Source organism: Ptychodera flava, chromosome 20, assembly GCF_041260155.1.
Source record: "Ptychodera flava strain L36383 chromosome 20, AS_Pfla_20210202, whole genome shotgun sequence".
Classification (NCBI taxonomy): Eukaryota; Metazoa; Hemichordata; class Enteropneusta; family Ptychoderidae; genus Ptychodera; species Ptychodera flava.
In genome coordinates this window covers 9,679,437-9,704,929 of record NC_091947.1, presented here as the reverse complement: position 1 = coordinate 9,704,929, position 25,493 = coordinate 9,679,437, and the positions used below count along the sequence as shown (strand labels likewise).

The window sequence follows — 25,493 nt, the reverse complement described above, 5'->3', positions numbered from 1 at the left end:
AGTCAATGGATAAAGTTCAGTGCTGCAAGGTTAACCGTTACTAGATCGAATACTATTCGGAAAAGGTTTGATTGTCATTAAATCAGAGTTTTTCATACTGTGGTAGCCTGTAATAAAAATACCATTGATGTCGATGCTTACTATCGTATGTTTCATTAAAATAGCCTCTTGGTGAACTCAATACGATTTTTTTACAATACTCGCAAACAAAAACCAAACATTCACCCGAAATATTCAACGTTATCAATGCATACGCGAGCGGGCCAATCGTTGGACGTTGTGCATGCCCCGTGCGCTGACGTCTCCGCCTCACATAAGATAATGCTACCTGTAGAGGGCGCTAAGAGTGACAAATGAACCATTAATCTTAGAATTTGCCATATGGGAAACTTAGGGACTGGTCAGTTTCTTCGGCCTGGGTGGGGGGTTCACACCTGTTTTTGACTTTGGTGATAGGGGGGGGTCACCATGTTTTTGAAATGCCCAATAGGGGGGGGTCAGTGTGTTTTTGAATTTCGACACAGGCTCATCATTGCCTAAAATGCATCGTGTCAGCCACAAATTACATCCAGTTGCATTTTTCGCGCGCCCTTCGGGCGCGTAACTTTAATAATCAGACATATTTTTCAGCACGCCCAACTTTAACCTATCAGGCATACATATATCAGAGATATATGTATGTTCAATATTTTTCAGCGTGCTCTTCAAGCGCATTACTTTAATATATCAGACATTTTTCAGCACACCCTTCCTGTGCATGACTTTAATATACAAGACATATATATCAGAGATATCAGGATGTTTCATATTTTCTCCGCGCCCTTCGGGCGCCATACTTTAATAATTCAGAGATATATGCCAGAGATATCTTGATGTTTGCTAAGTGAAAGTGTACTATTATGAAATTTGCATTTCATATGAAAAGCATGACAAATTCCTGATACTTTTCTGTTCTCTCTATGAGAATTCAGTATGAGAAAGCAACATGCACAAATATCAATGTTACAAGAAAAGGTCATCTCAGACTCTGCACACATCAGATTTGGCTAAAATGCCTCTCTATTGTTCCTCAGGAGATTTAATTGGATGGCTGGCAAGTCTTAACACCCATCAAATTTTTGATTTACTGCTTTTTCCTGTTTGATATTAATGATTGACATCCATTTCTGTACTACAGTTCAGGACATCTGGTTAAGCATAGAAAGTGTGAGATACATTCACAGCTCATTCAAAATGTACTGTATTCAAACTTTAAGATTGACACTTTGCAATTCCCATCTTACAACTGACATGCCAACAATTTCATTAAAACACAGAATGACTTAAAATATAAATGTATGTAAAATATAAACATATATATATATATAATATATATATATATATATATATATATATATATATATATATATATATATATATATATATATATATATATATATATATATATATATATATTACAGTATTATATTATAACATATTACAGTTGTCGCGTGCGGGGGGGGGGGGGGGGGGGGGTGGGGGGTTGGGTTCACCCTGTTTTCGAAATTTGGAATAGGGGGGGTCACCCTGTTTTCAAAATTTGGAATAGGGGGGGGTCAGCCACTTTTTGACGTCGGCAAAAAATAATCCACCGGCCCCCCCCCCAGGCCGAAGAAACTGACCAGTCCCTTATTCAGTTTTGATATAGATTTTCCCTGACCTCAAAAGACAAAATAGACTATCAATTCATAAGTGTCATTTTGTAATCCTTGAGCATCAACTATCTTGGAGGAAATATTTGATGCGACTAGTCTTACAGATCATGGACAGCGTTAGCAAGCAGGTACAATTAAAGCAAAAGTTATGGTAACATGAAAATGAAGGCTTGGTGTTTGCATTTGTGTATACTTTACATGTGTACATATACAGTGTCAATGTGTATCATGAGCAATGGGTAAAACATTGATGGAAAGCAGAGTGAATGCTATGATGGTGAGGGAATAAGTGCATTAATTTTTTCCCACTAAGATTTTGCAAGTTTTGACTTTTTTCTGTAATTTTTTTTTAATTTTGGAACAAATGGACATCACTTTTCATTGGCTAGTTTTCAATCAAAATTTTGGGAAAAAATCTGAAAAAAAAAATTGACAGGGTTGTAATTTATGAAGGTGACAAAAACTAAATTTGACATTCAAAGTGTTATATTCACCAGTGTTATCAGTAAAAAGGAGGATTCACTATGCATATCAGCTTTCTGCTGCTCCTATACCACGTCTGTACTTTGCCTGTATTGGATAAATATCTGCTTTGATGCCAGCAAGAACGTTTTACTCTCAGTTTACAGAAAGGTAACTGTCCCAGAGATGTTCTGTCTGAACAGATAAATGGCAGTGTACAAATATTGAAAATACAATGAAGTTTAATTTCCACTAAATACACTACACAAGGTTACAAATTTAAATGCATAAAATAAAATCTATTTATAATTTTATAAATTACACCAAACTGGCAGTGTCTGTGCTTTAGAATTTTAATCTACATGCAAATTATCAAGGAAATAACTTGTTCTTGTTGACTATTATGAATAATTGAAAATAAGTGAATTGATTTGTGAGTGGCTGAGAAAAATTGTTACCTTGTCAATAGTGGCTTTCTCAACCAATAATAATGTGAGAAACAATGTATCCCTGCTGTCAGTCATAAACAAATACAGATGAGATTGAAAAGTGTGCGGCTCCAGGAAAACACACCTGAATATAAAAATCTGACAATTCATAGTGTTTGAAAATTGTGCTGGGACAACAATCACTTTTGATGGTTGGTTTGACATTTCATTGTGTGTCAAGCAGACAGGAAGTTCAAATATGTTCAGATACCACACACATTCTGGTGAAAACACAATCTAGAGTCCAGAAAGAAGTAGTAGTGGCTAGTAGCTGTAACCGTTGATAATTTTTTCAGTTTTTGAGTATAATGTCAATTACAGTTTCTTGTTCTCCTTTACAAAGCATGTTCAGATACATGGTATTTAGCTTTTCAATTCAGCCAGTTCATGTGTAAACTGCATTTTATTATTGACATTCTGGATCACACTAGAATTCCAATGTAACAATTACAGTGCATAAACACTGTTTTGACAAGACAAATAGTGAGTGTTGCAACATTATTTGAGAAGTAGCACAAGAACGTACAATTGACATACAAAACAAAAATAGTGAAAAAACCTCAAAAGTTAAAGCTACTGGGCCATTTAGTGAAATGCAAAGAGTTGGTGGCATAAAATAGTATTTCTGAATATGAAAGTACAGCATTAAGTTATTTGTTAGGTTGAAATCAGCTGATACCTATCTACATCAAGATGTCTTGAATTTGGCAAGGTATGCTTTTAGACCATGCGTGATGGGAAGCGGGGCCATGGTATCAGTCAATGGCTTTGTTCATCTCATGATCAATTTACAGATGGTGTGGCCCACTTATTTTCAGTGTTTGGAGTTTGAATCAGTACAGCCAGATCAAGATTTTATGTTCTCAGAATCATAGGGTAAACAAGATCTGATCACTGTATCTGACAGATCTGTAAACTTCTGTAGTGGCTGTGTTCAAAACTGATAGAAATCACTTTCAACTGAGACAAATCTCCACCAGAGGAGGGAGGGGTCATTAGAACCTGCCAGTGACGGTGATCAGGTGTATATTTGTCAGGGAGGTATCACGTGTCATATTAAGTACAAAATCCACTACAGGTACAATTCTCATGAAAAATGTAAAAGAAGTTTCGTACAAAAGAAAAACAAACAAATATTCATGTATCTTCAAAACAGATTCTACACTGTCAAGTATTTGAGGAAAGTTTGTAATTGATTTGAATTTAAGTTGCAATTGTGTAAATACAGTCTGGGCTATATGACAAAGGCTAAATATTTGTAAATTTAGATGGTAAAAAAAATGTGTCTATGTTGTAATATTCAAGTTGTGTTTGATGATTTCATGACATTGATATTTAAATGAGAGAAAAAACACTGCCATATAGGCAAATGAAATAAAACAAAAGCTTTTGTTACTGAAATGAGCAGAAATCAGATTTCATGAAAGAATGACTTTCATTCTTTCAAAATTACCATTTATGTTTTCAAAATCAGTGCAGCAAGTCAGAATTACAGTGTTAAGATTCATCGTCAGAATGGCCAATCATTTCAAATTGTAAAGAGAGCAATATCAAAGTGTTTGAGGATGTTTTCAGGCCACCCTACTACAGAATAAAGTGGCATGGATTGATGTATAAACTTTCGGCTTGAGGGATTGAAAACAAACAAAATTCACACCAAACCTCAAATATCTTGGTGCAGGAATACCGTCAGACTATAAAGTCTGAAATTCTAGAGAATAATATAGTTTGTTTCAGATAGATAAGGAGAAAACGTATATAAGTCTAGATCTTAATCAAACAGGCTCATAAATAACCCATTCATTTTCTCATGTTTCAATGGTGAATTTTTGACATTTACAAACATGCAGCTTTTCCAGATTTAAATTTCAATCTTCAGGTATTTTCATCTTTAAAGGAAAGTTTCTCTTTGATACAAGTTTCCCAGAGCTACTTATACTGTATACAAGAATAGAATTCAAATTTTTTAAAAAACATCCTGCTGTGTCAACAAGGCTATATATTCATGTCAGTATGTAGACTCCAATCCATGGTGACCTGAAGCCTTGTTCCATAGAACAACTTTAATGACTCCTTATTTAAGTATGCATCTCTGAACTGATCAAATCTTTTGTGCGGAGTAAGCACAGTCAATCAAAATAATATGGTCAAACTGCAACACATTAGACACAATTGGGTAAAGGAAATTCAAAACATTTAGTCTGAGAGTGCTGAGTACAGGCTACTTTCTAATATGTATTATATCATACTTATATCATACCAGTATATTGATGGCGCAAATACAGCGATCTGATTGGTCGAGACGTGAAAAGAACCGTGGTGTATTGGAGATATACCATGGCTGGCATACCCACAAGCTCTCACCTCGAGCAAAAATCCGTTTTTGATGTTCCAGGCCAGAATTTCGATATACTGTTATGATGTAATAGCAATGAATCACACCCAGCGACGGTATATCACGAGATTTTGACCAGTTCACTTCATGTATGCACTCGCTATTGCTCATGCATATATGTCGTGAACTGGTCAAAATCTCGTGTTATACCATCTCTGAATGTGCTTTATTGCTTAAATATTTCCATTAGTCAAAGTTTTGTACACATCTCCTTTGTGTTTCAGATCTCACTGTTTGCTAACGGATAGGGGAACAGAAGATTGTTTTTCCCCCTGCTAACGTTAAAAGCCTAGCAGAGTTTGAGTTGAAATACAGCTACTGAATAAATGAAGGCCACCATTATAAATGATCTGCAGCAATCTCTATGGATTGAAATTTGAAAGTGATGGCTGATTTGCATACAATTTGCATAAGAATCACAAGTTTAACATACACTTTACTTGTACATCAATGGGCACAGTGCTGTACTTTGAAATCTTCCCACTATCTTGCATGTAATGCTGATATCACCTTGTATTTTCAATGATAAACTGAGTACTACTAACCGCTGAGGAAATGTTGACAACATGTTAGACCACACATATTTTGTTTTGTGAATTTGATGCAAAACCCTGTTGATGGGTTAATTAATGCCCATTCTGGTGAGCCAGGGCTGTATTTTCCTCCATCTAATTGTAATGCCTCCGACTGTTACTGCAGAAAGACCACTGGTTGGAAACAATGTTCAAGGTTAGCGGGAACCTGACTGAACCACATTCATACACAGCACTGTTCATCAAGCACACATATGAAACAAACTTGCGTTTGACGAAAACACATGAACAAAACATTACACAGCACTGTGTTTTAAGCATACATTTGCAAATAAACTTTGAGATGATATAAAACTTTACTTTTTAGAGAATATCAGCAATAATTGTAAACACATGTAAATAAAATTTATATCACTGAACAATAAAACGAGTTTTAAAAGGGTGTTAGAATGTTTTAGGACTTCACTAGAATAGTATCTACTATTTATCTCAACATTTCTAATGGGGAAAGATACAGTTTGTTCTTTTGACATACAAGCCTTATTGGCAAAGTTTGGGAGAGCCACATGAAAATCACTGGACTCAAACCAAGTCCCAAATCAGAATATCATCTGAGGTAAATTCCATGTTTCCTACCCCATCAATTCTGATTGGTTGTAAGTCAAGCATCGTCCCATTATGTTGAAAATGAATCACGGATCGCTCCATTATGTTTAAATTGAATAATGGCTACATCTGTACTTAGAGAAAACCATGCAGACTGCATAGATAACACATGACAGGAAAACAATAATGCTACCATTGGTGGACACATAATCACATTCTAATTTATCTATATTCTATCTATGACAAATTTAGGGTATATTAATAAACTTTTACAAACTAAATTTATAAATTCGTTTCATAAATAAGGGCACTCTTAGTGCAAAATTTGATCTATACATCGAAATATATCACATTACTTCCAGTTGGTACATGCAAACGCATGCAAACTTCCCCAGCAATGTTTGAAATGTATTTTGCCAGGGTTAGGGAGCCCTGTCTGATTTTCAAAGGGTTAGGGAGTCCTGTCTGATTTTCACAGGGTTAGGGAATCCTGTCTGATTTTCACAGGGTTAGGGAGTCCTGTCTGACTGGGAGAAAAGCTGAGGGTGAAGAAAAAATTTCAAACTCTGAACACAGTCAGCAACACCTTGATAAAATGGCATATATATGGAGATGTGGTGACAGACAGAGAATCAGGTTTGCATGGTTATAGATCAGAATACCCTAAACTCAGCAAGCTCTGCTTGCCAATGGTTTACTGAGAACCAATCTGTGTGCACAATGAATGTAGAAAGAAAGATATACAGGACAATTCTCACAGAGAATTTAAAGCTACAATCCAATTCACTTCTCTCAGACATGGCTTGCTGGTCTTTTACTGGTTTGTATCACATATTCATCTCCAAATGCATAGCTGAATGTCATTACAGTATAAGTATCTAATGAACAATAAATACATACGCAGGTCACTATACAAGGTACTATACGATGAACCTATTTTCAATCACATACACTTCATAACAGTTCCAACTCCTTCTTTTAAAGTTTCCTTTCTTGGTGGATCGGAAGTTCACCATTGTTTTACCCCGACACAGATACAAAGGAACAGTTTCCACACCTGTTAGAACTGTCATTCATCAAATATTTTGTTTGTTTTGCAATGTGTCTCATTGTACTCAGAAATATAAAAATCTCATACACACTTTTGACACAGCTATCAAAATTTTGTCGGTTGTCATCCAACGCTTCTGGAAAAACCACAAAATAAGAAATTTGTTAAACACAAACTTCAGGCACACCCTTCAATTTTATGACAAAAAAGCATTTGAAGTCACAACTTTCTCTTTTCTAGACAGCAGCAAAGATCTCTTGAATTTTACCACCATGAAACCGAAAGTGGCGGCCTTAGAAAGTTGTAAATTTCAGTTTTCATGGAAATTTCAACAATCCTTTGGGGTTTTTTTTGCCAAAGGATGTTATGAAGGCTACATGGCAAAATTTCATGAAGAGTTGAATTTCATTCAAATAGTTATCTGTTCCCTGAAGTGTGCATTCATCCCCCTAAATTTTGAACCCTTATAAAAAAATAGGGTGAAACTGGCGCATTGAAAGTTTCTTTCTACATGTAGGGCACTTGTGTTGTGTCTGCACCGCACCACGTATACATTTATTACAGAATATGTGACCACATACAGTTGACATCAGCTGTCGCTTGTTGGCTTTTATCTGCAAACAACAAAAAGATGAGAGAAGTTTGTTGTTAAAAACTGATGTGTAGAATCATAGTGGTTCACTGCTTACTATACATGACTGTCTTTTAGCAGAATGTTCGAGAACTGTAACCCCCTTCTTCGCCCCTATATCGCTGCATAAAGGTCAAACTATGCCAAGGGAAACAATAGAATTGGACCATGCCACTGTTGTAAAAGGGTTTGCCCTTTTAGTGCCAGTTTTTGGAGCACCTCAATTCCTTTTATAGAGTAGGTGAATCTAAAAAAATAGCCGAGATATTTACAATTCATGTCTACCGCTAGTTCATCGATTTCTCTCAAGTACCGCGAATCATTTTGTAGATATTCGTCATCTCTATTAGAAATACTGTTTTCAAGTTATTTGTGTAGGTACGCGTATGGCATTTTGCTAGATGTAAGAGCGATGTCAGAGCTTTAAAATGATACCTCAGTTGTGGTTATCCGATGCAGACTAGAAATGGTACATGATTTTGAAAATGTGTGTTGAGAGAGTGGCCACACAACTGTTTGATATTATGACAGAATACGGCGCGATTAATTGTTATTTCACAAACGACATCCGTATTCCTATGAAATGTGCAATGCCAAGTGTTTTGGCAAAACCCCTCTTTCACAACTGACAATATCTTTGACACAGATCTACAACAATACACTGAAAAGTTATGTGAATGGTGTAGCAGAGGAGACTATAGCAAGATAGAATTTAACACACTACGGCGTACGTAATCATGGATGCACATGAGGTTGCAAGGAAATACAATTTTTACTGATGGCGTGCTGGCTGCTGGTTGGCTAATGATACGAAAAACATATTATGGTATAGTGTCCCCAATTCTGTAAATGACCCAGACTGAATAGAGAGAAAGGCTTCATTGTATACCTGTTTTTCATCATCCATGCATATAGGACAGGTGATGACTCTTTTAGGAGACAATGCGTCTGCACTACTACTTGATGTCCCAGTACTGGTTGAAGCAGCATGGTTATCAGATCTACAAGTAAAATTTAGCATTAGAAACTTTAACGATGCGACTCAGGTTCAAAGGTCAATTTTAGCAATTTTTTTTTTTATTTCAAATTTCGAACCACTGACACGTGGTCTTTCTTTTGGGGAAAGGTGTTGGGTCACATCGTACCGGGAAATTCCTGAAATATTACTAAAATGGCAAACTATCAGCTACACCGCGTGCCATTATTTCCCTTTTGTCTTAATGGTCGCGGATTACCGACCACGATATCTTTGATAAACACGCAGAGATTATGTATAGGCTTTGCGGTATAGTGCGCATGCGCTAGCTTCAACGTTAGGCTCAGCGTTTTGAACTCCGCATGTATTGGTACTATACGGCAAACACGTCGAGCAGACCAAAGCCGGCGCTCGCGCTCCGTACCGTCGAAAAAGCAAGCGAGGTCCACAAAAGCGGACCTGAAAAAGACGGCAACATGCGCAAAGGTCGATTTAAATGTAAAACAGTCCGACTTTGGCTCATAACCCCTGCAATAACGATCAAGAAAGCAGTGAAGAGTCAGATTTGGCCGAGGACGCAGACGATAACGGAGACGTGCTCAGTTCAACAACCATGAAAGTATTTGACACGCTGGTTTTCGAACATATTAGGCTATGCTGATTACATACCCGAGTCCAAAAATTAGCCTGAGCGAGATGAAACTTCTGTTAGTTGCGATAATTTTATCACTCCTGCTGTACATGCTTGGTGTTAGTATCGTGTTCTTTTATATTTTTAAACTCGAGTTTTCTATCGTGCAGTCTTTTCGTGTCTGCTGAGAAACCTTGAACGACACCGTACCCGACATCACGCGACATTTATGTCAAGCAGTTTTCCAAGCCAGTGCAGGAGTTCATACACACATAATGTAGATTCACAAGAGCAAGTTTACCGATCTACTAATTTTTCGAAACGAAATGCAAATATTTTTTTTATTTCATGCCTTTTCTTTCTTTAAATATAACCCCAAAAATTAAATTACGTCAAACGTAAATTGCGAGGGTTCACAAATGATTCTTGTGTGCGTGTTGTCTAAACTTATCAATTACCGGCAGACTCCACAGCTGCTAGCTGGACCTCAACACTGAACGTAAAACAAACCCGGCTCAACTTCTAGAAGTGCTGAAACTAACAATTTTTGCTATATGAGGTCAGTCATCGAAAGTTTGACTAAAAGTAAAAATCTCCGAAATAATGATGTGTGCGCTGGTATTGCGCAAGTCGAGTGACTCCACTGTAGACTAGTCGATACTCTGTCTCTCGGAACACGCGTATGTCGATGACAGCCTGCATTGTTCTACGCTACGGCATGATTATTATTAGTTTGATAAAATCGGTACAAGAACACATATAAATAAAGTTTGAAAAAATAACACGAGTCAATCTCTCCCGTCGTAACGAAGGGCGACAAGTTTGCAGTGCGGTGCAAAAGCTAAGAAAATACGACAGACATTTTATGTTGTCAAGAATTACATGTGTTCGTCTCATCTACTACCTCCATGGTCTCATCTTGATGTAGGAAAACTAGCAAGTGACGTCCCGTTCGCACAGTGTCGGCGCTAACATGAACTTGACAATCACTTTTCACAAAGAACATGCATAAATTGCCGATCGCGAGACAGGAAGTAGATAACTTGAGTCAAGAACAAGTGAATGCCCGACGCGATCGCGCGACGACAGCACATAAGTCTCGATCGGATAGACTTTTTTACGCAAGTTTCGACGTCTTCGTCTTGACTGTGAACTCTGGTAACCAGATTGTAACCGTTGAGACAACAGTATACAGTTAATCTACTAGTTAAACGTTCCAAAATGGATTAAATCGCTAAGTACCCCTCTGTGTTTGTTGTGTAAATACCACCCTCTGCTGGCACTAAGCATTTGCCAGTTCAGTGTATAATTTCTTTCCATTTTCACACGATCTGCAATCCTAAACATATTCAAAATTCCCAAAACTGACTCTAAATATTTCAACTTAGTCCTGGTGTAAGAAAATTCGCAGAAAATAGTGCGCGAGTCGGACTTCTTGGTCACAATGTGTGACGCATAGGTCGTTTACACAAATCGTCGATTTTCTCAGTTCCGTTTTTGGCAGTGCGTACATTATTCAAATAAGTATAAGTTAGCGGCGCCTGGACAGACTAGCCTGATTTTTCACCTGTGGACAGTGAATGAATACCCCCCGGTATATCTGAAAGAACGTGTCTCAGATTTCCGATAAAGGGCCTGGAAGTGAAGATATCCTGACAAACGTGAACAAAGGCCGATAATTTATGCAAATAACGTCAAGTTGACACTTTGAAGGTGCATTGTGCGAAAACAAAAGCGAATTTCAAAAATCCGGGACACAGTTTTTTGCCCAGTATACCCAGCCGTAGATTGCCGCAAACAGATCACCAAGGCCGATTGGAGATTTGTACTTACACTTTTTTGAGTAAAAAAACTAAAAAACACGTGTTTTTGAGTAAAACAGCCGTATGCGCACTGTTTTTAAAAAACTAACAAATTTTCTGAACTCTTCGGGGACCGAGCAGATAAAAAAAGTGACCACGTCTTCTTTGTGAAAATGAGGATTGAAAATAAGTGACAATGAACCTGAGTCGCTACCTTAAAGGCGGAGCCTCCCTTTAAAAGGACGCCAAGGTATGGCGGCGTTCATTGTGTAAGTGGACACCAAACAGGCAACACGCGGGCTCACGCTCCAGAAAATGCCACTTTTTAGTTTTCCCCGGTCGTAATAATGCAGACAGACTGCCAAGCGGTCAGCGCGAAGTTGCTGCCGATCGAACTCTGTGGTTATATTCAAAGTCTAGCGCGACTGGAAGACAATTTTGTAGGAAATTCGAGCGTTTTGGTGAGGAATCAATGACCGTTGGCAAGTTGAACCGACCGTCAATCGAAAGCTTGCATAAACTCTGTCTGCAGGATTAGCAAAATGTGACAAAAGGTTGAGATCAGTTTGTGTAATTAATGTTATAGAAATCAAACATTGTACTGGCCAAGTGTTTGACTGGGAGGAGAACTCCACTAATGCGAGAACCAGGGATTGAAAAGTGCGGCTTTAAACCTTATCTTGCCAAGTTCACATGTCACCATTAGGTCAAGTTGGTTAAAGCTAGTGAAGCACAACATGTCCTATATGTTGCATTTGAACAAAACAAATTGAACATTTGGAGGCCCTGGAAACATAGCTACTAGAAATAAGATTTTCAAGGACTATATATAAAATTGCTGTAACATACCAAGCCAAATGGGTGAAAATATGTATGGTTTTGGCTCAATGCCACTTCTTACTGACTTGGTAGATGGGGGAGTTATATTGTCTGGCAGGAAAAGGTTAAACTTGTCTCAAGAAGATAATTTTAACAATTACGGAGAATGTCTGTAAGCATGGTGTTATTTTACAAACAATGATTGATAAACTTGTGCCCTCCCCTCTACGCCATTGTCTGTTTCTACATAGTTGCTACAATTTGGTGTTAAAATTACACTCAGTGCACACAACTGCCATCAAAAGTAAACTGTTAGAGAATACTCCTTTGAGATATTGCATGAACCATTCTCACAGTGCATGATTTCAGGGAGATGAATTTCCCCCAGTGATGATGACAACTCAGCTGATTTGCATATTCCAAAATACTCATTAATACACTACATAAATCTAGATGATTAATCAGAAAATCAAGTATTAGTAGATAGTAAGATTTTTCAAACAAATTACGCTTACAAGTAGATAACACATGAAAGGCTTGAATTCATGTTGTCACTGATGTTTTGATTATTGGAGAGCTTATAAGGTATTTTGTTAATATTTTTCATCCACAGAGTTTACCATAATCTGTAAATCTGTAATTCAGCCACTTTGCAGTTGCTTTTATGGCTAATAAAAATGCGCAAACTACCAAACTTTGTCAGATTACTGTTTTCTTGAGAAGATGGAAATCAGTGCTCACCTCTTGGTGTGAGTTGCAATGTTTAGAACTGGAAGCACTTGGATATCGTTTTCATCATTGCTGTCATCTTCATCACTACTACATTCTATGACACTATTATGTAATTGGTTGACTCTTTGAGATGGTCGCATTGCACGCTGGTGTCTTCTTCTAGCATCTGAAACTGTCGTGAAAAAATGAACTCGATCTTCTGAGATGAAAAGCTGATTATTGAGATAAAGGCTCTCACACCATTTATTACATGCCTTGATGTGAATGCAAATCAGTGCATTGATGTGAATAGGAACATCTGGGATGTTAGCGGGCCATGTGAACGATGTATTGACCGGTTTCCATGGTTACCTGGTCTAGTGAAGCCCTTGACGTTTTCGACGTTAAAGTAGACTTGTAACGCTACATGTAAAATATCCATGTGTACACTGCTATTTTGAGTTCTGTTAAAATCTGTTTGATGCTGGTCGATAATGCCCTGCATGTAACTACAGATCATATAGCATAAACTGTGAAGAGGCATATAATAAAAATATTATTGCCTGAATATATGGGTATATGTGCCCTCGCAGCAGGAGACAATTTGCTCTCCTGGCGTTGGGCAAATTGTCACCTGCTCTTGGGCACAATAACATATAATACATATTGTGTGCCTGAGGAAAACAATACAAGGCCTGGTCTTACACGGGTATGTAAATTTTGCCGGATTCCTCCTACCAAACATACTCATTCTCTACAAATACAAGTTATATGTATGTACACTCATGCTGGCATAATGATATACATGCACTATATAATTATTAACTTGAAACTGCAAGTACAATCATGAATATATAGACACTTTTCATGGCACACATACTTGTATATACCACAGGGTTCGAAATTAATTTTTTGTTTGGTGGTCAAGTTTGACCACCAGATTCAAATTTTGGTGGTCAATTGCAAATTTGGTGGTCCAAAAATTAGTAATATCAGAGTGTAATTCTTGTGGAGGTTGGGTTCCATGGGGGTGAATAGTGGGCTGTACATGCTGTTTTGGAACCATTTCACCATGCTGCTACACATGTTAAGTTGGTTTACATGATAATGTGGATGCCCAGTAAATCCACTGGAAAATTTTCAGTCATTTACAGATCAACTTGACTACTGCATGAGTGACTGACTGAGACTGGTTATATGCAAAGGACTTGAGTTACAGATTTTAAGTTTTGACAGAATTACTGTGTAATAAAGAAATGACAATTACTGCTTGTATAACATGACAATTATTGCATTTTTTTGGACTATTATGAAGTTTTGTATGTGTCACTTTAATGACTATAGACGAAATTTGCTAGGAGATGTTATTCAACGTTTGCAGATTTTATCACAATAATCATAGCAGTAAACAGTAAAACAAAGAGAGACATTATCTATTTAAAGGAACACTCAGTTGAGTAGTGGAGTGGGGTTGAAGGACTGACATTGAACCACAGTGGAGGGACTGTGATTGAACAGACAAGACGTGTACTAGTAACTGCTAAAATATCTATCTCTGAGGACAATATATTGTTTCTGGATACTCCTAGCAATAAACTGTGAGAGGCATGTAAGATTTACAGCTCTGCAGTGCACTATTGTGACCTCCAACAGTGTTTCATCTAGGATGCTACACCGGGGGGGGGGGGGACTGGTCCCCCTCTGCAGGAATTTTTGAGGGGGATTTTAAAATTTTGGGGGGGATTTAACTAAAACATATAACCACGGCTTTACAGGTAACTTTTAATGTTGCAATGATGTCACTTGTGATACACATACTACAAACCATAAATCACTTGCTTACACAATCCAAGCTGCTGGCTGCAAACACCATCCTATATAAGATGTTTTCAAAAGTCAACAAATTTGAGTATCTCTGTTGTGAATGTATGTAGAGCTAAGAAGAGTGGCGGATGGCTCATTAATATTCGTAAGCATTAATATTCCTGGAAAACGTAGCGTAATTTGTATGCTACAATATTCTGTATGTTTGTTAACAGCTAGCCATTTCCACTGTACATAACCTTCAAGAGATTTTTTTTCATTTTTAACTGAACTGTGTGTACTTACACAAAGCAAGAAAAATCTTTAGTAGTTATAAAGGAATGCTTTCCTATCTTCTGAAAAAATAATATATATTTGTTTGTCACGTTTTTACTGTGCTTATATCATCCCTAACCACAGCAGAGTTTGGATCAAGATTGCCCTATACAAACCTGTTAGCTGTATTTTTCTAGTGACCTAGCTGGTCTTGTAGTCTTGTGCGCAGACTCAGTAAAGTTAAAACGAACAACTTAGGAGGTCTCTGTCTGCCGTGTTTTGAATGTGGAGTTTCTCGATGTCAGATTCGCTCCAATTGCTTTTTGTCAGTCATTTTACAGTGGGAAAATAACAAACAGAAATGTTGGTTGTCATCAACAGTTAACTTTAGGGTTTATTTGCCCGAAAAATGTTTGTTCACTGAATTCAAAAACCGGGCCCATTGACACTACAGCTTGCTTGTGACTCTCATTGCATGCAATCCCGTCACGTCACAGTGCCAATGCCATTCACTGAACTGAAAACGTTTCTGTAACAGTAAAGTCAAATTTCAGAGTCAAATTTTGCTACCAGAATTATTTTCATAGTGTTACGGACATTCATACTATGCACAAAAACTTCAGTTTGTCTCCTGTTCTCGATCGTACAGAGATAATGAGACAAGGGCAATGAACTTTTGTGAACGTAACTCTCAATGGGCTGACATGCTTTCATATGCAAAATCAGCTACGGAAAGTACAAAAAGTATCAAAATCGAACTAAAATTAGTTCCTTTCATGTAAATGTTCTTGCTACACTATACAATGCCTGTTGCCAAAGTATTAACAGGTGCCGATAATGGGTCAAAAGCATCGAAGTGTGACACCCATGATATTTGGATATGCCATTCCAGCCAGCTCAGTGCAGTGCGCGATGGGTCGCCCCTCTACGTACACTTGGCGGCGCGCAGCACACCAAAGAGGGGGAATCGCGCAATCGCGTAGCCTAGATGAAACACTGCTCCAAAAACTTGGTGGTCAAGATTGACCACCAAAAATAGAATCTGGTGGTCCAAATTAGATAATTGGTGGTCTTTTGACGCATGACCACCGGGTATTTCGAACCCTGTACCATGTACATACACATAAGACAGGATGAAACCTTATGTATGGCGAAACTAAATATAGTTTTCAAACAAATTTTTAGATGAACAGATATGATAACTTTTGTGCATGCACTTGGCAAATAGTAATGACTACACATTTGCTTAAAGGTAAGGCAGATTATGTATCTGATCTATTAGATGACTTACCATTGTCCAAATAAACTACAGGGCTGTCACTACTCGTTAAATCTACAATCTCTGTGTCTTCAACTTGCGTCAAATCTACTATTGCTGGATGAGGGTCTGTCCACAAATAAATAATACAATAGATGAAAATTGTCCATCAAAATTCTGAGTTTGCCTTTGCTACATTGTGAGAGACTCTGGCTGATGAAAGATATAGATGTTTTTTTCCTATCAAAGCATGGTAACTGTGGGTGTTTTAAGTTATGATGAGTTATGTGTGTGAAACTTTTACGTAAGAAGTGACGGCAGCATTTGTTCATTGATACAGGTTTGGCAAGTGACAGCTTCAGTCAGTCTTCAAAGATGAGATAATTTGGCAAATGAGGGAAATGAAAATTTGAGTATGCCATGGTATAAAAGATGGTTATGTTGCAGATATATCCTAACTGTAACTTTTCACTGACACTGATGAGTACCAAAGTAATCCTCTATGCACTTGGTTTGGGTAACTGAAGATGTCATCGTATATTACTTGTTGTGAAAAGTAACATTTTGTACAACTAAATCAATTGATTAACAATTATGCAAAACTTTGCATATGACTCTGTGTAGTAGGTAAGTCTGAGACTTATTCAACTGATAACATGGTAAGAACAATTGCTTCAGAATAAAACATATTGCAACATATATACCGTCGTCTATTTCATCAATGTCTACAGGCTCCTCTATAGTTTGATTGGTTGTACGATTTGCTCTCCTTGATGAGTTGCCATATCTACTGTTTCCTCCACTGCTGGGAGAAGATGGTTGTCGGTTATGGCGCCTCTTGCCTAATAGCTGCCGGTGATAACAAAATACAAGGTGTTGAGTACAAGATACTGGACATGTCAGAATTACACAATATTGTCTACTGATGCATATCTGATGATATTTGTTAATGGCGAACAATTTGAGAGGCATCTCATTGCACATTGTCATAAACTATAGGCCTCTTTGTGACTCTTTGACATCAGCTGCTCACGCGTGATTTTGCAAAAGTTTGTAGAGCAAAAAAGCTCTGGCTAAAGCGAATGCTCATTTCTTCGAAATCTTTAAATGGGACTATTAATGCTTTTGAATAAAACTTCAGATAAAATTATTTTTATGGTGACTATAAATGGGCCTCTGGCCCATTGATTTACCTATTAAAATAAATAAATAATAAAATCATAAATAAGTGTAAAAGACCAGTCTTGTGATACTAACAACTTTTTCATATCAAATTTATCTTCAGCCACATTGTAGTCTGTGCTGTGACTCAATGTTACACAATGTATATATGTCTGTGCTGTGATTCTGTGACACTCATGTATGTCTGTGCTGTGATTCTGTGACACACATGTATATATGTCTGTGCTGTGACTTTATGTCACACATGTATAATTATGTCTGTGCTGTGACTATGTGACATACATGTATATTTCTGTCAACTATGGCAGGATGACTGATACATAACTGTTATCATGAGGATTTTGCATATTTGAGAATTTTTTGTAATAAAACTACAAGACTGTTGCACATGTTTAGCGAAACAGTGTTCTCCCCAGGATTTTTTTACAAGAGGGCGAAGATGTGCTGCAAAGCACCACAAGCGACTGCGTAAGCGGTCGTGGGGGGAGGTTAGGAGGGGGGTGTCCCCCCTCCTGCCGTTGGAGCTTTTGAAAAACAGAGATTAAAATGGTGTTATTTGGTGGCACTCTGGGGAGTACTTTTTCAGATTTTTTTGGTATAAAAACTCAAAGGAAAAGAAATCTGAGACAGTGTTCCATAACTTTTATTCCAGTTCACTGATTTCAATGAAGGTTGCATTTTTTGAAAACGAAAACATAGCGACAGACATACATTTATTCATCTATGTCAAAATTATCACCATAACACTTAAGCTTACGTGTTCTCAGCCTGATATGTACACGTCCGACCAAACCTAAACATAGGTCGTTTTGCTTGGGAAGGAATACACAAGCGAAATTCTAACCTCCTATAAAAACTTCAGAGTACTCTGCTGTCCTTGGGTACCCTCAAGCTCCCTAGGCATATTTACTCAGCTATTCGGTTACCTAATGCACGGTCCCTATGGAGGGACCACAGGTTATCGTAATGTTGCTTGGATCACAGTCTCTTGGTGGGCTATTCAGCTCTGGGACTATTCGACCCATAGACGAGTGTACAGAAGCGAGAAACACCTAAAGTCTGGAAACAGAATGGCTATAAAAACCACGCCATGTCACATTCCGTGTCCGATTTCACTGTGAAAATTAGCAAGTTCATCTATCATGTAACCGTCGATCGTTCCCTATCATTCTCAAAATTCATACCTGGTACTTAATTTGCTTCAAAAACGCTCGTTTCGTGTGATTTTCGGCCGAATTTGACGGACACATCGTCAAAACATAAGCGTGAGCAACATTCCGGTCACCTCTTGGGTACCTCCACTTTACTGATGTTGGCGCCGCCTATCCATGAGGGATGACTGGAATGTTGCTCACGCTTATGTTTTGGCGAGGTGTCTCTTGAACTCGGCCGAAAATCACACGAAATGAGCATTTTGTAAGCAGATGAAGTATCAGGTATGAATTTTCGTGTGATTTTCGGCCGAGTTCAGAAGACACCTCGCCAAAACATAAGGCATGAACAACCTTCCAGTCACCCCTCATGGGTACGCGGCGCTAACGTCAGTAAAGTGGAGGTGCCCAACGTTCACTGTGAGGTGACCGGAATGTTGCTCACGCTTATGTTTTAGCGACGTGTCCGTCGAATTCGGCCGAAAATCACACGAAACGAGCGTTTGTGAAGCAAATCAAGTACCAGGTATGAATTTTGAGAATGATAGGGAACGGTCGACGGTTACATGATAGATGAACTTGCTACTTTTCACGGTAAAATCGAAGGTCGAAGATGACATGGTGGCACAATCCCTATACGAAATAGCCATTTCATTTCCAGACTTGGGTTGTTTCTCGCTTCTGTACACTCGTCTATGGGGCGAATAGTCCCAGAGCTGAATAGCCCACCAAGGGACTGTGCTTGGATAGTCGTTCGAGGCGGGCGGCCGCAGGTCGCCGTTTACTTGGAAAAAAAAGAAAGGTCAGACATCGATTTCAGACAAGCAGCCAGAAAGAAACAAAGGAAACAATCTGGCGTCAAATAAATGATCCTCGACTATCACAAATACCTTCAAATGTTTATTGCTCCAGTATGGCCGGCCTAGAAACGTTACATGTGCCGAAATTTGGCAATATTCACTTCCTGGGGATTCCGCACACTTGACCTGTATCCGCCATACTGAATTCGAACTAACTTACCCACAATGCGAAGTCCAATTAAGCTGCTTGTCTGAAATCGATGTCTGACCTTTCTTTTTTTCCAAGTAAACGGCGACCTGGGGCTGCCCGCGCGCCTTGAACGACTATCCAAGCAACGTTACGATAACCTGTGGGAGGGACCGTGGCTAACGTAACGGCAAGTGTAATGCAAATATGGCTGCCATCAATGAGTTGCACATGGGCTTATGATCTCGGATGACATCACAAACTCGCGAGATTTGCAAGATCGATGAGAATTACGTCTGCAGCATGCAGGATCGACGCTCACGCTTGCATTTTGCTTGTAAATCACTGTCAACTTTTTTCCCCTGTACATTTTGTTTTATTTTTCAAAAAAATAAATCTTTTTCATTTCTGGCAAGGGGGCGCTCGGAATTTACAAGAGGGCGCCACGCCCCTGTTACCTTATTCAGGGAGAACACTGCGAAAGATACGTATTCATAAAAAATTAATTTAAATATTTTCAATGTTACCCTGTCCTGGTTTTATGAGTCATGTTACTTAGTACATGCTTGTTTCCAATGGACTATTTTCGTATTCAAATTTACAGTTCAGTTCAGATTTCAATTCCAGCTGGAAATCAAAGGGCAAGCTGTCAGTACACTCTAATTCAAGGTTCTGTGAAAGGGACGAACGTTCTATCTTTTCAAATTATTTCACTTATTTTTTGTTTCATGTGAGCAACTATTCAAATTGTTCTGCTCACTATATTCTACTCCTTCCCTGCTTGTACATATGAAAAAAGTATAATTAATGGTGCATAAAAAAATTATGTCATCAGCATATTTACATGTTATATGGATACGCCATGTGTGAGTACAGCCGTGATGATTGATAATTCAGTATGTGTCAATGAGAAGAAGAACACAAAAAACTTCTCACATACGACAAAAACAAAAAATAACCAAATTAATTTGACAAAACACAGACTTGGTTTCTTTAACCCAGAAATGTTGTCTAGCCTTGAACTGTTGAAAAAATGAACTTCATAAATTTTCTCTAAGAAAGAATTCCACCCGTAACAGAATGATAACTCATCAAGGCTGCACATAATATTCACATGAGTCAAACCTAGCGCTTTCAGTCAACAATTTGACTAGCTTTCACAATGCAATTAATTCTCTGGAAACTTAAAAAAAATTGTCACAAACGGTACTAAACTTCTATTCTGCATCAATCAGATGTACAAAAGTCACCTCTGCCACCTGTGCATAATTCATAGCTATTCTCATCACAGCTGCATATGTAGTCTGAAATGGCCTAAGAAAACCAAGAGCAGAAAAGTCCTCATCTCTGCATCTGATTCTAATTAGATTGAATCTTCAATGATGATAACAGTCAGTTGGTTGACTTGATGAGATGAATATTCGTCTTTATTACAGTCCACTGAGAATTTATTCTATATAGGACATTTCTATATCAGGCTCAGATCAGTCCCAGTAACCCATCATGTCATTTCAATCACATTTCAAAGCTATTATTATGACAAGTACCACATGCATGTCTGTATACAGTCTTCCGATTTCTCACTGTACCCTTTGCCATATGTGGCCCCTTTGCAGTGGTCAAAGGTCTGAAATGTTTTGAATTTCCAGAAAAACTCTTAAAATTGCAGACTTTTTTGAACTCAGAAACTACAGGAGCTACAAATTATGGTTACAAAGGTTAATTTTTATTGCTTTGTACAGTACAGCAGAGCATGTGGTTGAATAACTATCAACCGATTATCTCAAGAATACTACTTCATGACATGAAAGTTGGCAAAACACTATCAATTCTTGCATTTTCGTAGGTTTCTCCCTTGTGGGCTATATTGTCAGGTCAATTCACAGACAAACTCTGCAAAATTGACAGAAAGGACTAGCAATCTGAGTCCTGGAATGTTTCTGACTGTACTTAGAGATCACCTGATCATGTTACATTGAAAGCAATACTCATATATTACACAAGATATTTTTGCTATAATCACTCAAGTTTACTTCTTCAAAACTCTACAACATTTTTTTCTGAATGCATATGGATGTATTAGGCACCAAGCAGCTAGTTAATTTCACCAGCTGCAATGACTTGGAAAGGTTCATAAGAATGCATTTCTTCAGTTGTTAAAATGCTGTCAAGGTTCCCAGACACTTCGCACCAAAACCACTTCGCACCATATCATCTCGTCCCATACCCTTTTGCACCAAAATCACTTTGCACCAAAACAACCTTGTACCAAAACCACTTCGCTCCAAAAGTCACGTCGCCCCAAACCATTTTGTCCCCAAAACAATGTGACTTTGCCCAAAACTTATCGCCAACCGGTAAAGCTGAAAATAACCAACCATTGTCATCGAAGTTTTCATCACCTTTCTATGATCCTGGGACTGAAATCTTGAAAGTGTACACATTTCGAGAACTGCAATTTCCGCGCACGGCACCTGAGTTGTAGCATTGAGTAGTTTACATGTTTCTTTTTTGTAATTTCACCCTTTATGGTTTCAAGCAAGAATAAATGGTTCGTGGTGGCAAAATTTCCTGAAACATTAATGCTTCCAAGTTGCTGGTAAAAACAAGATTATATGATACATCATGGCATCGTTGTTTTAGGACGAGTTGATGGTACTATACTTTGGGCGAAGTGATTTTAGTACGAGGTACTTGGGGCGAAGTGGTGCTGGACGAGGTAGTACTTGGGACGAGGTGGTTTTGGTACGAAATGGTTTGGGGACGAAGTTGTGTGGGGCGAACTGGTTTTTGTGCGAAGTGTCTGGATCCCGCTGTCAAAATGAAAGTGTACATACATATCACTCTATACAATACCTTCCCCAGTACTATCCCCCTTCTTTCATTGCACTAAATGACAGTCCCTAGCCAGTTCATTGGTTGGATCGGAGGTGCAGTGCACCTATGTTCTAGCCCTTATCTATGTACACTATATTATATGTATAAATTTACACAGCACATGTACACTTTCACCTATCCTACTCTGGTTCCCTGACACTTCGCACCAAAACCACTTCGCACCATACCATCTCGTCCCATACCATTTCGCACCAAAACCACTTCGCACCAAAACAACCTCGTACCAAAACCACTTCGCCCCAAAAGTCATGTCCCCCAAACCACTTTGCCCGAAACTTATCGCTAACTGGTAAAGCTGAAAATAACCACCTTCCTGTCATCCTGGGACTGAAATCTTGAAAGTGTACGCATTTCGCGAAATTGACATCGTGCAATTCCGCGCACGGCACCTGAGTTGTAGCATTTGCGCGTTTCTTTTTTCTTATTCTATCGTTTATGGTTTCATGCAACAATAAATGGTTCGTGGTAGCCAAAATGTCCTAACACATTAATGCTTCCAAGTTGCAGGTAAAAACAACCTTATGATACGTCGTAACATCGTTGTTTCAGGACGAGTTGACGGTACTATACTTTGGGCGAAGTGGTTTTCAGTACGATGTGGTACTTGGGGCGAAGTGGGGTGGGGCGAAGTAGTACTTGGGACGAGGTGGTTTTGGTACGAAATGGTTTTGGGACGAAGTTGTGTGGGGCGAACTGGTTTTGGTGCGAAGTGTCTGGACCCCTCCTACTCTATATGCATGTATGTGTGTATGTCATGTATGTACATACGTAGGTAATGTACGTACGTACGTACGTACTGCATGTATGTGGACTTACACTTATTGCGCTTGGAGCATGACCTGTTACATTGCTAAATATTGTATAATCATACTCATAACATAACTGTCCTTATTCAACTGTTTTCTCGTTCAAATTCTTTCTGATATTTTACTGTTACACAACTGTTTTACAATATGGAAATTTTACAGAATAATTAATTCAAGAAGAAAGATATTGAACGGACATAAGAGGATGTAGGCTGTTCCCTAGAACAGAAAGTATAAGTAGATGCCATTTTTAGGGCCTCTTGTATAATATAAGAGCAAAGGCCTTCAGAGTCAAAATAACCACACTGCTTGTCTGTGGAATAACAAAGCTATAGTACAGAGTACAGGGGTGTTGAAAGCGAAAATATTATAACAAAGCTATAGTACAGAGTACAGGGGTGTTGAAAGCGAAAATATTACGTTCCTTTCCAACTCTAACGTATAGACATTAAGAAAATATGACATTAATAGCATACTGATACTAAGTTTATCACATTTAGATTCGTGACCTACATCTAGTTTCTTGAGGTTGAGATTCACACTTTACTTATGCAGCCTGCAGCTGCAGTGTACGAGTGTAGGGTTAGGTACTCTCGATATTGGTGATCATGACCACGAAAAGAAAGAAGTACACATTCTGGTCATTTACTTACCCCACTCATCTCAGAGGACAATATTTTTGCAAGGTACATGAAGAAGGCTGCGGTGTGTCAATTTGGAAGACACTCATTCATTCAACTAGTGTAAATACGCGGGATTCAGATCTGGCTAAGGAAAAATTATTTTACGTCTCGGCGGAGTCTCACGAGAACATGGAAACAGAGCGTGAAATAGCGAGGAATAAACAATATGGCTAACCGCAGATTCTATTTCTTACACAGGTAAGTCAAGTTTCCTTTTGGTACGTTTTCGACAGTGGGGATGAAGGCAGAGAAATATCATAAAAAGGGAATATAGGTATTTGAAAGAAATCAAAGAGTCAATAAAAATAACGGTCCGGACCGTGTGAAAATGTATCTTACGGATGTGGAGCATCTTTGAAGTTGCTTTGTCATCATTCTGCCTGAATATAGCTGATCCATTTCGGGTCAAAGGTTACATTTTAAAAATAGGACGGTGGTATTTCCAAACTTTACAAATGTGCAACTCTGCAAGTTTACAATCTGATATTTTAGCTTACCAAAAGGCAGCTGTCGCGCGTCTCCCATACTTTCGATTACAGCTACAGGTAAGTCATAGAGTTAACATTTATATAAGGATTTCGAGTTCAGTTTTGCAGATTACGCTGATGATTACTACATCATCAGCGCCAGTACTTCCGCATACGCGCATTGCACTAGTGACTGTTTTGACTCTGAGCATAATTTACTAAAATAGCTGGTTTTGTTGAATTTATTTTATGTGTCGCTATCTCGCTTGTACCTCCCACAGGCGCTTTGAGTTGCCAATCTTCCTGTTACGTTACTCTACACTGAACATTTCACGCGCCTGTGGTCAATATATGTCGTGTACCTTCATACTTCCAATTACCATGGAGGTAAGAAAAAAAGACCTCCATGGTACTTCTGAGCCACCATGGCGGTAAACTTGATCTATCAAACTTTTGTCAATGCTGATCGTACAATACACCCGTGGCCACTTTAGTGTTGATCAAGCCTGTCTGGTGCAAGCAGAAATTCTGTCTGCAGAAGGGTGATAAAACGGTTACTTTAGTGGTGATATGATCCTAGTATCGGTACCCCATGGACACGCCGATTAGCCTGAAATTACCGAGTGATTATAAAATACACTGTATACACATGATGTTGACCACAGCATTTGCCCGATCAGTATTTAGTTTCTGCTAAAACTCATGTGTTTCAAATGCAGTCAGTGTTACAGAACATCACACATTTTGTGCCGATTTCAATATTGCAGTGAATGAATACCAACGATACTATAGCGTGTATCGTAAGTGTCGTGTTCAGACTTTGTTCAGACGCGGGAATTGAGAAAATGCCACTTTGAAAATGTTAGCAATTAAATTACAGACATCGCCCGTCTTGACTGCAAAACTTTCGAAATAAACATTCACTTGCACTAAGCCATGTTTCTTTCCTACAAACCGTGAATAAATTTACTCCAATTTCACTTGGTACGGAAAGGTAAGAGTAAAGTACAGTCGGGGTAGCGTTTTACATGTACATGTATTCAAATGTGTGTAACCATGAACGACACTTTTCTCATCACGGTTGAAGGGAACCTGTCCTGATACATGTATATCTCTTCCAAACTTTTTGGCTCCCTGCACGCTTATCGGTCGCTTGCTTGTTTTTTGTAGCTCCTCGTGGTAC

General features: G+C 38.4%; 1 protein-coding gene across 1 annotated transcript; it reads right to left on the bottom strand.

Annotated features, from left to right (window-relative positions):
* Nucleotides 1-2,380: 2,380 nt before the first annotated feature.
* Nucleotides 2,381-24,005, bottom strand: LOC139119975 (E3 ubiquitin-protein ligase RNF4-like). Its single transcript, XM_070683945.1, has 6 exons — nucleotides 23,814-24,005; nucleotides 16,841-16,985; nucleotides 16,170-16,265; nucleotides 12,830-12,992; nucleotides 8,750-8,861; nucleotides 2,381-7,843 (listed from the first exon to the last, which is right to left on the bottom strand). Exons 1-6 carry the CDS (start codon nucleotides 23,850-23,852, stop codon nucleotides 7,694-7,696), a joined length of 705 nt encoding a protein of 234 aa, XP_070540046.1. The 5' UTR covers nucleotides 23,853-24,005; the 3' UTR covers nucleotides 2,381-7,693.
* Nucleotides 24,006-25,493: the final 1,488 nt, after the last annotated feature.

What these genes read in the sequence shown, in the direction of transcription:
- LOC139119975 (XM_070683945.1), bottom strand. Translation starts at nt 23,852, where the DNA reads ATGTACCTTGCAAAAATATTGTCCTCTGAGATGAGTGGG. An exon ending in CATTGATGAAATAGACGACG is followed by an intron (nt 16,266 to 16,840) that starts GTATATATGTTG and finishes ATTTGTGGACAG; the next exon opens with ACCCTCATCCAGCAATAGTA. An exon ending in ATTGCAACTCACACCAAGAG is followed by an intron (nt 8,862 to 12,829) that starts GTGAGCACTGAT and finishes TTTTACTTGTAG; the next exon opens with ATCTGATAACCATGCTGCTT.